At 35.5% G+C, this 17,116-nt stretch overlaps 1 protein-coding gene across 2 annotated transcripts in view; it reads right to left on the minus strand.

The window, feature by feature from the left end:
- The window catches only part of LOC134747180 (glutaredoxin domain-containing cysteine-rich protein CG31559-like), a 121,211-nt gene that overhangs the window by 53,135 nt on the left and 50,960 nt on the right, over positions 1–17,116 (minus strand). For both annotated transcript variants that reach the window (XM_063681765.1, XM_063681766.1), the window contains exon 2: positions 7,844–9,408. In XM_063681765.1, coding sequence (XP_063537835.1) covers positions 7,844–9,235 — 1,392 coding nt within the window. In that variant the 5' untranslated portion in view covers positions 9,236–9,408. The remainder of the gene's footprint in view (positions 1–7,843; positions 9,409–17,116) is intronic.

Below are 17,116 nucleotides of genomic sequence, written 5' to 3' on the forward strand. Positions count from 1 at the left end.
TTTATTACCGTCCATGGTGTGTACAAAATTATATTCCACGTCCACACAAAATGCATTATTTGCTTTTGTAATTTCATTGATTATGTAAATAATTAAATTTTATGTATATTTTTATTTCCAATTTCATGTGTCCTTACTAACATTAGCATATTAAGATTTATTGTATTTTATTACTAACAAATAATATGGGCCTATGTCTAAAATAAATAATGAAATTGAAACTAATTCCTACAACAATATTATTATAGCATCGGGTGATAGAAACTAACAGTGATTACGTATATAAAAAAAACTATCTTTTGCTTGCGCCATCGTCTGTATGAAATAATGATGATTGACAAAAACTATCCTATTTATATACATCCCCGGGCCTCAAACTAGCTCCATAGTTCATACCAAATTTCATCTAAATCGGTTCAGAGGTTTAAGGGCGAAACGGTTACAGACAGACAGTTACTTTCGCATAATTCGCATTTATAATAATAAGTAGGATTTAAACTGTAGTAGGACATACTAACATTAAATAATTTCACGGTTTAGGTCGCGTTTAACATGTCGCGCGAGTGACTAAAAACAGGTGAGTCTAATACACCGTGAAATTATTTAACATTAAGTAGGGATTAGAAAGTATAAATTACCATAATTAACTATATAACGAAAAAGCCTTTGAACAATGTCACTAAAACCATACTTAACATCCAAGGTACATACAAGGTCTATTTAACGCGGAAGTAACTGTTCTAGGAAGTAAATGAAGTAATTAATCTGCAATACACAACAAATATCTCGATAAGTCCATTACAATCAAAGGCAAAGAAATGAGATCTCGTTCACGCATTGGGTATTAGAGTAATAGAGTGTAATGCGTATTAGTGTCAAATTAGCAAGTCACATTAGATAACTAATAGATACTATGAGCAAAGATAGATATAACTCCGTAATAGATGGATACAGTCTAAGGAAAAAACGTGCCTCGAAAATCAAGAAAATTTGATTCTCGTTCAGAGGGCGCTACTAGCTTTGGCCTACTGTCGTATAGATGGCGCTGACGGTTTCGTTTGTTATTTAACAATTTTAACGCATATCAGTGAAAGAACATGGGTCAAAATCATAAAAATAATTAATGCAAATAAAAAAAATCATTTATCTATATTTAAATACATTTTATCGTATTTTTATAAATCTTCATTTTTAGTTTTAAAGTATGTCGACAGATGCCAGTGAATTTACTGGGGTTACAAAATTTACTATGACAGTACCGCTCTAGTATAAGTTACTCTATGCTATGAGAAAGTGGAGAATATCGTGTCTATTTTCCGATTTTTTCTGAAGGTTCTCGAAATACAGACAGTACTGTGATAATCCCGAAAAGATAGCAGTTTCAGGAAAAAAAGCTTACCTATTGCTAACTCGACATATTTATTGTCCGATATGTTATTTGCCAAATGTAATTTTCATTCAATCGAACGCGTTTTATTCATGAACCGTCAAGTTTTCAGAAGGCTCACTAATCTAACCTAACATAGCCTAATGGCTTCTACATAATGCCTTTTACAAAATTAGTATTTTTTTTGTAATAAACGCACAACGACAATACATTCGGACAAACATTTTTCGAAGATGCGATAGGTTACCGGAAAATAAAAAAATAAGTTTAGTATAAAGAGCCAGAGTACCTTCTGATAATCAATTTTCAAAACATGTCAAAGTTAGATCTAAAGGGGCCCACTGACTTTCAGTCCGCCGGACGATATCGGCCTGTCAGTTGTTCGGAACTGTCTTTTTGTTCTAACTGACAGGCCGATATCGTCCGGCGGACTAAAAGTCAGTGGGCCCGGTAACGATATAATAATTGAATTTTACTAAGTATATAAATCCTAAACCAATAAAAAAGTGCGTGACACTTCTGTTTAAACATTACGTCCTGGCGCATAACTGTAAGTACAGTCGAAGGCAAAAATATCGATCCAGACAAATGGCTCAAAAATATGTGAACACGACTTTATGGTATATCAAGAGCGTACACATACTTTTGTAACTTTAGGAATGTACATATATTTATGCCCTTGACTGTACGACGGAACAGAATTTGACAAAATAATCAAAAAGATGCAGGGGTACCCAACATTTCATAGTAGAAATCATCGCACATTAATGTCACGGTTGGATAGTCTTCTAGGAACATGAAGCACTAATATGGTCAGCCACAGTTTCACCTAGACGCCGAATAGGAATTCATGATTTTTTTTATGAAGTGCAAAATGGCGTGTTTGACAAATTGGTTCCGTTTATTAATAAACAACATGTAGGTTTAGGTAAGTCCCGGAACACGGACATGCTAATGTTGACAAAAAGTGATATAACACACAATTATGTCGGGACAGAAAATAATTTATGCTAAGGAAACAATGTTGATATTGTGTACGTATTATTGAATAACTTGATTCCTGACCCACTGTAAAACCTTATCACATTTACTACGTCATTGGCATTACATCAGAAATGAGGAGATCCGCAGGAAAACTAAAGTTGTCGATATAGGTCAGAGAATTGCCAGACTTAAGTGGCAGGACGGGCCACATTGCTCGCAGAACCGATGGCCAATAGGGGTTCTTGAGTGGCGACCGCGAACCGGAAAACGCAGCAGGAAAATACCCACAAGGTGGTCCGACGATCTGGTTAAGGTCGCGGGGAGCCGATGGATGAGAGCGGCGCAAGACCGGTCGTTGTGGAGATCCCTGGGGGAGGCCTAGCCGATTGATGAGAGCGGCGCAAGACCGGTCGTTGTGGAGATCCCTGGGGGAGGCCTATGTCCAGCAGTGGACGTCTTTTAGCTGATATGATGATGATGGCATTACATGGATTTAAAAAGTAAAGTTATGATGACATTTACTGTGAAAACGTTCTATGTATATAGTGGGTCAACAATCAGTTTGTTCGAGTGTACATTCAGCTGCAAAGAAAAGGTTATATCAACTGTATAGAAGTTTGTATGCAAAGGTGCTAAGTGAATAATATTGCTGATTGTACATCAGATATTCCGTATGTTCAGTAGTTTAATTGACATAAACAAACAAATCTATATAAAACAATAGCTTCGAATCAGCGAACAATTTGTCTACCTTTACCACCTAACCTTTTATTTAAAGGCGAAAAGAATAATTATTACTTACTGAGTCAGACCAAGACAAGTGTGCAACGACTGTAATAGCACTGATAGCACTCGCAGTGCAAGTGTTACTTTAAACATCAAACTTCTATGAAATCATGACTAATATAACACTTGCACTGCGTGTGCCATCAAAATCGTTGCAGACTTATCTTGGTCTAACTCTACTTATATAATCAGTGGTCTATTGTATTGTACAATTTCTAAGTTCGCACGCTTCTGGTAGCTCAGGTGGTCAAGAGCAATTTGACCAGTGTTCCAAAAGGTAGCAAAATTAATACCAAAATATTACTTTTCAAAGAAATGGAAGGCAAAGTCGACGTTGCCGGTTAAAAAGTAGGTCGCGAAGTGCGTAGTTTATGGTCAGTCAAAAAATTAAAAAGTTTAAAACATTGCAGTCTCGATTTCGGGACTGCAATGCTGCATACAAATTCCATTATTTGTCGAGTTCCAAACTTTTTAAAAGTTGAAGTGGCCATATCAAATGAAGGCATAGGTCCATTAAACAGCCAAACAGATGATCAGTACTTATTATTATAATGTTGGTACCGCGACTTTTAGGTGTCTCAAATAGGTTGGCGTATTTTCAGCAGAAAAATACACTTCCATTTTTAATTTAAAAAATAAAACGGCGGCAAAGCAAATCATTTTAGGTTTTTTCTGTGAAAATATATACATAAGAACGTTGCTTCTGTAAAATATTTCTATTATATTTGCATTTATTGCGCCATTTTTGAGAAAAGCACTATATATGACTCGGCTGGAAGGCTACTTGCTGGCTTCGGATTCAATTAAACGGACTCCCAAGGTCGTCCGTTTAAAACGAATCCTCAGCCAGCAAGTAGCTACTTCCGAGCCTCGACAATAATGTATTATTGCTAATCCGGGAAATTTGCTTTGTTTTATCGCGGATTAGGATTAGGAGAGTAATATTTTGGTATTAATTAATATGGATTTTCGCAAAGTAACGCCTGATTCTATTCATTAAAAGGTCGCAAGTCGAATTTTGCCAATTTTTTCCCATATTTTTTTTTTACTATTGTTTCTAGACGTATCTGCTCGATCAAAATTATGTATGTCATAAGTCATAATACTCATAATCTAAACAAAACAAACTAAAGCCTATAAATCGTTCATCCAGCCACGCAAAGCGCCTAACCTAATTGTTATGAATGATTGAGTTACGAGGTTCTGTTTATTTATATTGACATAAACACCTACTGAGACAGTTTACTTATAACCTTCATCGAAAACCTTCACAATCATTGTATAACTAATAACATTGCGTAGGGGTGGCAGCCCCTATGGAACCAATAGGGTTTTTGGAACAACAGTCTTGTAAATCTTCAACTTCAAGTTCTAAACTCGAATTTAATTTGGACTCCAGTACCCGTACCATGAGTCACTGACAATGTCAAAACTGACATATACGCTAATGTACGTAAATCTACGTAATTTACTTTCTATACATCTCGCTCGCACTAATATGCGAGTACGAGCGAGATGCATAGAATAGTACATTTCGATGCTAGTGCGGAAAGTATGTCATTACTTCACGAGTACCGAGATATCTTCCCACGAGCCGTATAGGCGAGTGGCAAGATTCGGGACGAGTGAAGAATGACATTTACGCACGTGTATTGAACGACGTTTTTTAATACAGTTGCGAAAAAATAAGAAAAACAACAAGTAAGGAACTTTCGCAGTGAAAATTTTTGGCATTGTGAAGAGGTGTTTTTTTTTTAGCTTTTATTTGACTAGACTGCATTTTGTTATTATTATTGAACCCACTTCAATGAATGTTGCCAAAGAGAAACTTAAAACATGCTTCCAGTAAGAAAAAACGCCTCTTCTTTGACAGGCGTTCCGTTCCATTCAGAAAACTTATTAAGAACGGTTTTTCAATATTCAATATTAAAATATAAACGTCTTATAATGATGAAGAGGTAAGTAATAAAATATAAAATATGTATATTTTTCGTATTCTTACATTAACAGTAGGTTTATATGTTAATAACGTTTAAAGGAAACTATTATTAACACTCATCAATAATAAATAAATAATAAATAAATAATAAATAAATAAGTAGTCATGAATTGGAACAAGTATAAATTTAAAAAAAATGCGGAAAAGAGGAAATTCCAAACGAGTGGCGATAAATTAAAACACGACCGCAGGGAGTGTTTTAAATCGACACGAGTTGCGAATTACCTATTCGCACGTGTATCGTACAACGTTTTACAGTACATATGGCCCTTTAAACTGTCGACATATGCACGAAAAGTGCTCTTTTACGCACTAGTGCGAGAAAGTAGTACCATATGTACTGTAAAGTAAGTTACGTTCTCGATAGCGTTTATGTCAGTGGTAGCCACAAAGAGGTTAAAACGGTTTTTAAACTTATAAGTAATATGCATTTTAAAACTTGCAACTGTTCATAGTGTCACATGCGCATTGCCATTAAATACCTTTGAGTAAGTACCCATGAATATCTGTATAATTTTGTTTTTAAATAATCCCTTGAAAAAAACCTCGATTTAATTTACTTCTTTTACTGATACAGTACCCTACACCTACTTGGGCTCTATAAATATGCATAATGTCATTGAATTATTGCATATTGCTTATTTATATTCACGTCTGGTATGTCACGCCACGGAATGGTTAAGAAGAGATCCAAGTTAATAAGCAAGTCAAGTTTCCAGTGAATGGAGAATTGTCACGCATCCGTCATAATAAGACAGGGATTAATCTTTTTGGATGTTGTACTTAATAAGTGAAAATTTTAAGTCCCCGGCAAGCTCGGCCGAATTTCAGTTATTTTTTTATACCACGTCGGTGGCAAACTAGCATACGGCCCGCCTTATGGTAAGCAGTCACCGTAGCCTATGGAGGCCTGCAATTTATTCTTATTTTAAAACTAGGTGTTGAATTGTAATGAAACTGCAAATACAATGACATGAGGTTTATCTAGGTGTGTAATTAGTTTATATAGCTCTAGTATACATATAGAACAAACGAAATAGAGCAAAAACAAGTTTTGTAAGAAAAACTTAAATTCGATGTATTTTTTTACTATGGTATCTGAAGCTACATAAACTAATCACAAACCTATACTTTATGCTATACTTAATACAAAGTTTCATAGCAATCTAGCTAGTCGTTTTAAAATGAGAGCGTATTTACGTTTGTGGAGAACCGAGCTTGCCGGGGACTCTTAATACAACATTTGCGCACATTGTTAGCCATTGCCAAGGTAAAAATGAATGTAAGAATAGCACATTACTGCGCATCAATAAGTTTAGTTACGAGAAATTAATGAAGACGCATTATAATAAGAAGTATGCAGTATATATTATACATATACTTCAATGCTATGATTTTTTTTCTTGTGTGTTTTCCTATTTTTTACTCGCTAAGCTGTAGTGTAAAGAGCCATATGAATGCGTATCATATCTACGACAGTCGCGTGAGTATCATGTTGTATCATTTACAAAGTACATAGTAATGCACAAAAACTACCGAACAACTTGTGAATCTAACAAAAACCAATAATAACCTGGAAATATCTTTACACCGCTTTTCACCAAGTTTTCTAACAATCGTAGAGGCATGCCTCTTTTTTCCAGCGTACTTTCCCATCAAGTAACTTAGAAACTGGATGATTCTTGCTTCCGACACACTTAGAGACAGCTAAACGCTTAGAAGAAAAGCCGATTGCTAGGTGTGTGGTTAGAAAAGCGGAAGATGTGCTTAGGGAACTTATTAAGAAGTGTAATTAAGATAGCTTTGAAGTGATAAAGTTAGCAATGTTTATTTATGTCAGTTTTGAAATGAGGCTAGAAATTAGACCTATGCTCGAACGCGCGTCACACGTGTCGTGTAGGCGTTTTCATTTTAAATCACATCTAACTTTAAATGTTTGGCATTACTACTACGCTTCAGTCTTGTAACAAATGCTAACTAGCCGCTAATTGCTGATGTGTAACATAATCAACCGGCTATAAATTGATGCTACTTTGAGTCGATATCCGTATTGGTATTTTTTTCTGATGTTGCTTTAGGAACAAGCTTCCTTGTTACTTACAGTTACAATTTAACCAGTAGCACTAAAACTGATATTTTGGATGCTACTTTAATAGTTATGTTAATGTACGTAGCTTTACAAACGTGATCTATCAAAATAGTTACACTTAAGCGGTTATAATTTTACTCATTATGTTACCTACTGCAATAATTTAGTCGCTCTATCTATATATACACCAATATTAACATATTTAACACCGCAAAATAACACCTGTCAAAACACCTACCAACATATAGTAACAGTATTATAAATATGACAACAATCGGCATTGTTGAACTTAAGTCCAACACAAGCTACTACGTCCGTTCATAATTCTGAATGTTAATCAACAACCTGTGTCAATTGTCTTACACCACCTTCGTCGAGACCATTATTCTGAACAACACACCGTGAAGGCCCAATATTCAATACCTAGACATTTTATCTCAGGCGCCAAAAATAATTTTTAATAAACGCCGACTACGTGCCCGCGTACACTTTCGAATACGTTACTGCGACCTCTATAATCAAGTACGTGTATAACGAGCGGCAGTTGACACAAAAACAGCTAGGAAATTAAAAAGTGAAACAATAAAGCTGAAATTACCTTTGTCGTGTTCTGGATTTGGAGGAATGTTGCTATGCCGGCTCGGACACGATTCTTCACGCCCCGTATCGTGCCTTTCGAACTCCTTATCGTCGAAGGAGCTTCTTCACTCTTGTAATCCTTAATTCCCGCAAAATATTCCAATTCTGATAACTCATCACTTTTAACACTCACACCACTAACACTTTTCAAAGACTGAATGTCATCGAACTGTTTCTCGTTGAGATGGAAGTCGTAATATTTGTCCGCGTCAAAATAATTGCTACTGTAACACATTTGTTCTTGTTTAATTTTATCCTTCTTGCGCTCCTCATACGTGCTTTCGCTAATAAGAGGGGTTTTAGAAACGTTCAGTAATGAATCTCCGTCTGAATTAGTCGTCACTTCACTATTACACTGAGAAACTAGACGGAACGACGTTAGTTGCGCGCTTTCTTTCGATAAATTAGCATTTTCATTGATATTCTGTTTCGCTTCCAGAGGCTCGGCCGGTTCGCTTTCAGTTTCGACCGTATTGAGTTTGACAGAACGGTCTCTAATGTCTTGGAGCAGACCTTGTGGTAGAAAGCTGCTGTCTTTGTTGTTCGTATTGGCTTCAAAGGCCGGCATCATCGGCGCGGCAGGTGGACCCTGTTTCTTTTCGTTTTTGCTATCTTCGCTATGGTTTTCGTCTGTGTGCACGCTTCCGTTAAGCTCACTACTATTAAGCGAATCGCACGATATGTTAGAATCGTTGTCTTCATACTCATCATGACTGCCATTCGTGGAACTAATTAGAGTCACAGAGACTTTCTTTGTAGCCTTCGTGAGCTTCTTTTTGGGTAGAGGAGGCGGTGTGCCGTCAAGGTCGCTGCAGGTTCCGGAATCTAGAGTATCGCTCGGTGAGCACTGCCCACTTGACATCACTATATTGGAGTTCATGTAGGAGCTGCAGTAGATATACGGTGGTTTATCAGTTTTCAATTCCTCATCTAAAATCTTGGGTCGATCTTCGACATTGAGCCTGACCAGGCTGTTGTTTTTCTTGTAAATATCGTTGAGTTTGAAGGCGTCGAAGTCGGCGTCGCTTTTGAGGTGAACGCTCGAAATTTTAGGTGCTTTCGGTTTGTCGGAGTCTGTGTTAATTCTGATAGTGACCACGTGTGGGCCGTTTAGAGCGTCCGAGCTAGACGTGCTTGCAGGCCGTTCTGGCTGGGTCGCCGCTATGAATACCGTTGCAGAAGGCTTAGAATTAAGGACGAGTGAGTGCATCGAACTGAGCGAATCCATGTTACCGTTTAACTTAGTATCATCGCTAGTTATTTGTGTAAACGTAGTGGCCTTCTGCTTGACTTTAGGTGGCAGTGGCGGGATGTATTCGACGCTGGGGCGGGGCGCGACGTCTTCCATCATGGTGGAACTATTAGACTGGCATAATTAAGTAACGGTGTCTGTCAGTTGCAATGCGAGTCAGGTCCGCTGCGTTAGATAGTGATGGATATGTAAGGCATAATGGTTCCGGTGACCGATCGAGACTGGGTCAATAATCCGCTGACCGGTTTTTCTAGCGCGCTGTTTATTCAGACCTGTAAAGAAGAAATTCCACTTTAGAATATTGTTTGCTGTTAGTATGTAGGTTTAGGCAAAAAAATATGTTTTTTAGGGCTTGTCCATAACTTAATTTCAATACTATATGTTCATAGTTTACCGTTTTATTTATTTTACGAGATTTTGTAACTTACAAAACCTTGATCTCTATTTATCTACTTACACCCACAAACACAATTTTATTATCAATTTCTGTAATATAGGGTGGGCCAGTGATAAATTCTCTTTTCGTATTGACGTCTTTCGTTAAAATGCATTTATCATTGGCCTACCCTATATATAATATAAATAAATAACAAAGCAATTTCTAATTTAGGTTATAATTGATAATATACGTCTAGTAGTATACATTACAACCACCTGCTGAGTGCAGCACAAGTGAGTTAGTCCTCCGCGCATATTATGCATAGTATTTAAATAATATGCATGTACATGTATTGATATTATTTATATTTATGTATATATATATATATATATATATATATATATATATATATAAGTCCGCCATTTACTTACTTATTTTTTTCCAATAAAGTTTAAATAAATAAATTACACTTTATGTGAAAGAAAAACTTGTTACACAAAGGCATTTGACGTTCCTACTTTCTTGATTTTTTTAAATTACTGTTGTAGGAAACTGTAAAAAGTAGTTTAATAGTAGTCAAGTTCAAATGTATTATTAGTTATTACTGATCTTTAGTAAAGCATCGGTACCTATAGCTATGGTTTAAGTTTATTGTGGTATTTTAAAATGAATAGGTACATTTTAAATAAGCTATTTAGTATGTCAGCAGAAATAATGTTAACTAGTAATTAAGCCATAAAATGTATGATGACATTTCAATTACAGTGTCACTAAGTCAATGGAGAATTTCTAAACATCTATGCCTATTACCAAAGATAGATATAACTCCGTAATAGATGTTTACAGTCTAAGGAAAAACGTGCCTCGAAAATCAAGAAAATTTGATTCTCGTTCAGAGGGCGCCACTGGTTTTGGCCCACTGTCGTATAGATGGCGTTGACTGTTTCGTTTGTTATTTAACAATTTTAACGCATATCAGTGATAGAACATGGGTCAAAATCATAAAAATAATTAATGCATTTAAAAAAAATCATTTATATATATTTAAATACATTTTATCGTTATTTTTATAAATCTTAATTTTTAGTTTTAAAGTGTGTCGACAGATGGCAGTGAATTTACTGGGGTTACAAAATTTACTATGACAGTACCGCTCTAGTATAAGTTACTCTATGCTATTACTTACATAACATGTAAATCGAATATATGGAGCAATTTGTATAAACGTCTTGTCATTATTTTTCTACGTGTTGCCGCCCACGATAACTACGACGGTCGAAAAAGGGAATGCAGCCTCTATATTTTATTCTATAGGTATCAAATTACAGTGTTTTTAGTTTTATACATGTCGCATGTAACTTGGTAATGGGGTGCAATACAATTTTCAAGACACACCCACACTATGAGCAAATCGTCGCTGTTGTAACTTAGTTGTGGCAATTTATTCGATTTTTCATGGGTGAAATGATGGACTATTTTGCAATACCAAAATTCGTTACGTCGAGTGACCCGTGAAAATTGTTACATAATTCGGAAAATTTGGAGAAACTCCAAAACGAATCGGTTTTATACAGAGATATTCGTTAATTTATCATATGTCGAGGCCAGTTCATAGATGTTGATCATTTCATTATTATGTATGTATGTAATTCCATTGTACGTTTTATAAATTTCATTTTTGTAGCTTGACAAAACAATGCAACGAACGGACGATACGTGTTTACTCCAAATAGTGTTATTTTATCTAGGTATTATTTATTAACTATGAGTACCTATAACAAGTTTGTATAAGTCATCGCACTATGGGTTGTTACCATAATTTGAAAAAAAGGAAGTAGTTTCAAATAAAATTTTGATTAAGTACATTTTTAATTAGGTAAATAAGTAGTTTATTTATTCGTATGGCATATACAGTCGCTAATTATTAATTACAATATGATATCTAAATTCTTAACCCATTGGGCAGCGTGTGCATTAGGTGAGTGAAGATCTAGGGCCTCTCCGATAAATTTCCGTTTCGGGCAATTATGCATAATGTGGTGTATGGTCTGTACCGGGGCCCGCAGTCGCACGCTGGTGAGTCTCTCCAATCACACTTAAACAGCTGTACCATATTATTATATGACAAACCCATAAAAATTTCTGCAAATCAAATAAAAAAATACTTTCTCTGTCTTAAGTGTCGAGTCTAATCGAATTTTCTAATGAATTTATACGAACAACTTCATTTTCCACACAAATTTTACATGGTTATTACGCAATTCAGGCTAATTTACCTAAATTGTATTAACTAACAATAATTATGATGTCGATACAAATTAATATCACACTATGACTAGTCATAAAGATCGTTTATACCTAGATAACATTCTCTAGTGACACCTTTCTTATATTCATCAATATTTCTCAAAAAAAAAGAGCGGATATACGGCTTTATTTTTGGGGGCACAAAACATAATATGTTAATGATTCACAATCATCAATAAATCGCTGTTGACTCAATGCTTTCCTGTATAATTAATAATTATATATCATGTCACATCGTAAGTTGACAAACAGAACTTATCAACATACTTATCTTACTCTAATGTTTGTTACTGACAGGCCGATATCGTCCGGCGGACTAAGCCTCGGAACTTTGTACTTTTTAATGCTGAATTACGAGTTTGAATGAGTAAATTTGATACTCAGTCTTTTTCAAATTACCATTCAATGGCATAATGTGACCCAGAAACCAACAAATTTAAACATCTGAGATATTCCAATTAAAAAAACCCGATACTTACCTTTAAATTAAAACAAATGACTTGATTTGAAATAGAAAGTGGATAGCAAGTATTAACATCGCGATACATAGGTAATTGGTCAGAATCTGTTCCGGTGGCTAAGCACCGTCACAGTACACAGACTCTAATAGTACGTTTATGCAAATTTGTGTGCGATAAAGCAATTCTAAAACATTCAGCAGACATATGGTTCATGAATAATCATTTAATGAGAATTTTAGCATGTTGTTTAGGAGACTAGAAAGGTATGCAAATCTGGTGGGGTGGTGGTGGCAAATTTGTAATTTTTTATAGTTTTTATTATATTTTGTTATGTATGGCTAAGAAATTTTCATGCCATTTGGTAGTGACAGTGACAATAATATAACATCCCTAGAGGCATATTATATGCTAATATGAAAGCATATTAATTGTCTCTGTGACAAGGTTCGAAGTGGCACAGAAATTAAATTACCAGACTGCAGGTAGGTATATCGGTAGATATAGTGGCAGAATCCAAAATGATTGGTGAAACGATTCTCATCGTCTTACGGCATTTTAAATTACGAAATTATAAATGCATTCTGGACGCCTATTGCACTGCGCTTCCATTTCATGAAAACGATACTGACTGAGCTGTTTGGAGATTATTGACAAGTGATTTTTACAAGTAGGATAGATTTACTTTACTGGCAGTTGATTGACGATTACAACATACTTTTATTCTCATAAAAGTAAGTTATGTTTTAAGTCATAATCATAAAACCAAATTATCTCATTTGACAGTAAAATTAATGATAGTCAATAATGATCGTACTGGTTTATTAGTCTGTGTACTGCGTGAACGTCGTTGTAGTCAATAAATCATCGTACAAACAGCTTTTCGTACAGTCGGTGCAATTGAAATATTTATGTGATAGTGAGAACGTTTGTAATTAAGACTGTAACGTGTCAAATGCAAATAAATTAGTCACGAAATTATTCTATGATCGGTTAATGAACATTTTATGAGCTGATAATCTGGTAACTTATCGGAGAAAGAACGTTATGCATTCGATTGCAAAAGGGAAATGTGTAATAATTTAATCAACATTCAAATTGAGGCCCTTAAAATCAATTAAATGCTCATAATTATCATAAACACGAATATTCATTTCGCAAGTGAACCGGAAATATCGTAATAGTACGTAATATGCCTACTCTAGCTTGATATTAGTTTTAAATGGAGGAGTTAGCAAAGTGCCTTATAAAGGCTTCAGGTGACCAGAGGGCTGGCCTGTATTTCGCTCAGTGGATCAGCATTGCTATGCAGAGAGGCAACGCGGCCAGCCTTCTATTAGGCACCTTACCAAGCGATCATGAATTAGGGTATTTTTTATATTTACACGATTTTAATTTAAGTTTTTTATGTTTTTACCCACTTGTACCCACAAAATCAAACAGTAAATTACACATATTTTAATATAAAAAAATTGGAATAAAAATAGTAGGTACTGCTAGGATCCCCGGAAACCTCAATCAGCTTCGAGGAAAGTGGACGATCGCTGAGGCATAGCTTGCTGTGGTTAGTATACATCAAATAGTGTAAAAGTATTAAATTATGTAAGATTCTATTATGTTAATATCCAGAAGAGAAAATGAGGACTATACGCTTGTATGGAAAAGTAGTAGTCCATTTTCTTCTTAAGGGTCCCTTCTAGATCGATTATGTAAAACATGTATGCTCCGACTTCCGGTACCTTGGGTCATTGGTCTCTGGAACAACTTGCGATGCACGAATGCCTCTTAAACTTAAGGGGACAATCTACAGGACGATCGTGAGACCTGTTGTAATGTATGGATCAGAATGCTGGGCGACGAAAGTGGCGGATGAAAGAAGAGGGCACGCAGAGGAAATGAGAATGTTGAGATGGATGTGTGGTGACGAGAAAGGATCGGATTAAGAATGAGTATATGAGGAAGTTTGAAAGTAGCAATGGTAAAGGAGAATATGCGGAGTAGTAGCTTAGCGTGGTATGGGCATATGATGAGGAGGGATGAATGCCATATAGGCAAAATAATGTTGGGGATGAATGTTGATGGACGGAGAGCGGATGGTAGATATGAGAAAGAAAGGAGTGAGTGCTGAGGTGACGAAAGATAGAGGAGAATGGAAGAGAAAAACATGTTGTGACCCCACATAGGGTGGGATAAGGGCAGAAAGAAGAAGATGCTGATCAGTAATTTGTTGTAATAATGGATCAATAATCTATGTTGTTATTTATTCTACAGTCGACGTAATCCTAATACGACAAATTTGAATGCATAACTTTCGACTAATCGCACAAAACTACCGTCTTGTTATACCCAATCATATGAGTGACGTAACCAGTTACAAGTTGCCAAACAAAGAGGCTATTATTATTGTGATTGGCAACAAGTTAGCTGTTGTAGTGACACTGTCACGCTCTGTAAGTTGGTACATAAAGATATCGGAAGTGGTATTCTTACAGTGCGTAATAGTATAAAAGGGTCAAACACAAAACTGTGCTCACGTCTTTCCTGTAGACATACCCAAAGTTAAAGGCTATAAAGGAAAATTTTCTTATTTAACACTTATTCACATGAAAAGGTACTTCATTTATTCGGATAAGTATAATAAAATCATTACCTACATGCCAACAAGCTGTTAACTATGGTCCACAGGAGAGAAAACTTGTGTTTTCATCAAAACTGTACAGTCTTCTTATATACAGTGTAGGAAATATTCTTATACTGATATGATTTTATGAACAACAATTTATACGAGTATCAATGAGTAAATAGAGTTAGAAATTTTCAAAGGGTTGCATAGATGGCGCCGTCGTAGCTTTCCCCTGTCTCTAGTTTTGTTCTATGAGATTTGGCTTAAAGGGCTGGAATCCAGGCCATAAAGTTCCAAAAAAAACAAGAATATGACACAATTCTAGGGATTGTCAGGAAAAGCTATGCTGGCGCCATTAGTAAAATACTTAGACCGGCCAAATTAGTCTTTCCGAATTCAAAAATCTTTTGAGATAAAATGCAGCAACGCTAATGGTACCACATTATTGTCAACCAATGAATATTTCCCCGTCATTGCATAATCTAAATGTCATTCAACCTAACTCAAATTCAGCCAATAGAATTGCTGATTGTTGTAACACTTTCACTGCGCCAGGTGTTTTTACGGCTTTAAAGCTTAATGTGGTAATAGCCGAGCAATTGTGATGAAAGTCAAGGCTAGCAAAAGGTATTGTAACTGTACATGTAAGTGTACATGTAATTGCGATACACCGGATGTAGTAATTGATAGTTCTGTTCGATTTTAACACTTGGTTAGCGCTTAGTGAATGATTTTTATTGCCGGATGCGAATAGATTGATTCTCTCTAAATAACTTGACATTATACTTATCATCACAGGGTTGAGCTTATGTAATCAGCGCGTGATTGATTTATTAATTTGTGAGACACAACTAGATTTGTCACAAAATTGTATTTACACAAAGTTTAATGTTTTTTATGATTTTTGGAGAAATAAATAATTTTATACGGAATTTAAAAAGTTAATCGAATATACTATGAATATTTGGTTTTATGATACGATTACAGCTATGCTAACAAAGAGAGTGTATAAGGGAGAAGTAGAAGCGGAAGTTGGAAGGGGTAGACCTCGGCGGACTTTCTCTGATCAGATAGGGGAAAGGCCAGACAAAGAGCACCCTTAACCGGCGAGCGTGTAAGAGAGCGAAAGAGGTGTGATTATATCTATGTATGTACATATATGTATGTACAGCTATGCCAAAAATAATCATAATAAATTCGTTATTATGGGTCAATAACTGTTTTAGTAGGTATGATTGAGTTAAGGCTATGCGACTTTCCTGTGAACATTATGAAATAAACCGACTTTAAATACTAATTTTCTTAGTTTATCCTTATTGGCATGGTAGACCCTTGTATAAAGTCTTAGAAAAATGTATCCAAATCGTGAATTTTTGTATTGTTTACGGAAAAGACGCCGATTTTTCCGACCGTTTTTCACCCTTATCTCACATTACAAGTCCTGTAGAGGTAAGAGATTATTTCCAAAAAATAACCATACTAGCTGGTTTGACCTTTTAACTTGTAGAAAGCATAATTTTATTGCAAAATGCTAGATTCTAAACAATATTAGCTAAGATTATATAAGAGTACGCACCAGTAATCACAATCAAAGCTAACAACTATAAATTTTTTGCTGTAATAATATCACCGATTTGACAATTTTATACAGTCTTGGTTATTTATCATTAAGACCCGTGGCCGTCGAAAAAGCACGAAAACTTCTGACCAACGAGCCGTAATATTACTTCATAGTTTACAGGAAATGATGTAAAAAAAACGTAATCCAATACCTACGCACGCCCAGATTCTATAATAAGTTAGTTATGACTTTTAATTAGTAGAGTAATGGTTTCCTGTGAACTATTTTGCGAGAAACTTCAGACACTTAGGTAACTAATATTTATTTAATCCGGATTACTTTTGTTTGTATTTGAATTTTTTAGTGAATGTTTAGTTTGATATCACAGTATATTTCCAAGTTCATCTGCATCGCTTTTACAGTAACAAAAAGTATGGGGGTGCCACTATAAACGTTGCACTTTCATAATAATTAGATAAGATATTTTTATACTCACCATCGTCAAGTCTGCGCAGTCAGCTAGGACTTAGGTACTCGTTACATATATTAAGTAATACAAGCTTGTGTCCACGGCTTTGTCTGCGTATAATTAGTAGGTACCTAAGTCCATATACCACTTCCATAGTATATTCCACTCTCTGTTTTACCCCCT

This window comes from Cydia strobilella, chromosome 14 (genome assembly GCF_947568885.1).
Source record: "Cydia strobilella chromosome 14, ilCydStro3.1, whole genome shotgun sequence".
In the NCBI taxonomy this organism is placed as follows: Eukaryota; Metazoa; Arthropoda; class Insecta; order Lepidoptera; family Tortricidae; genus Cydia; species Cydia strobilella.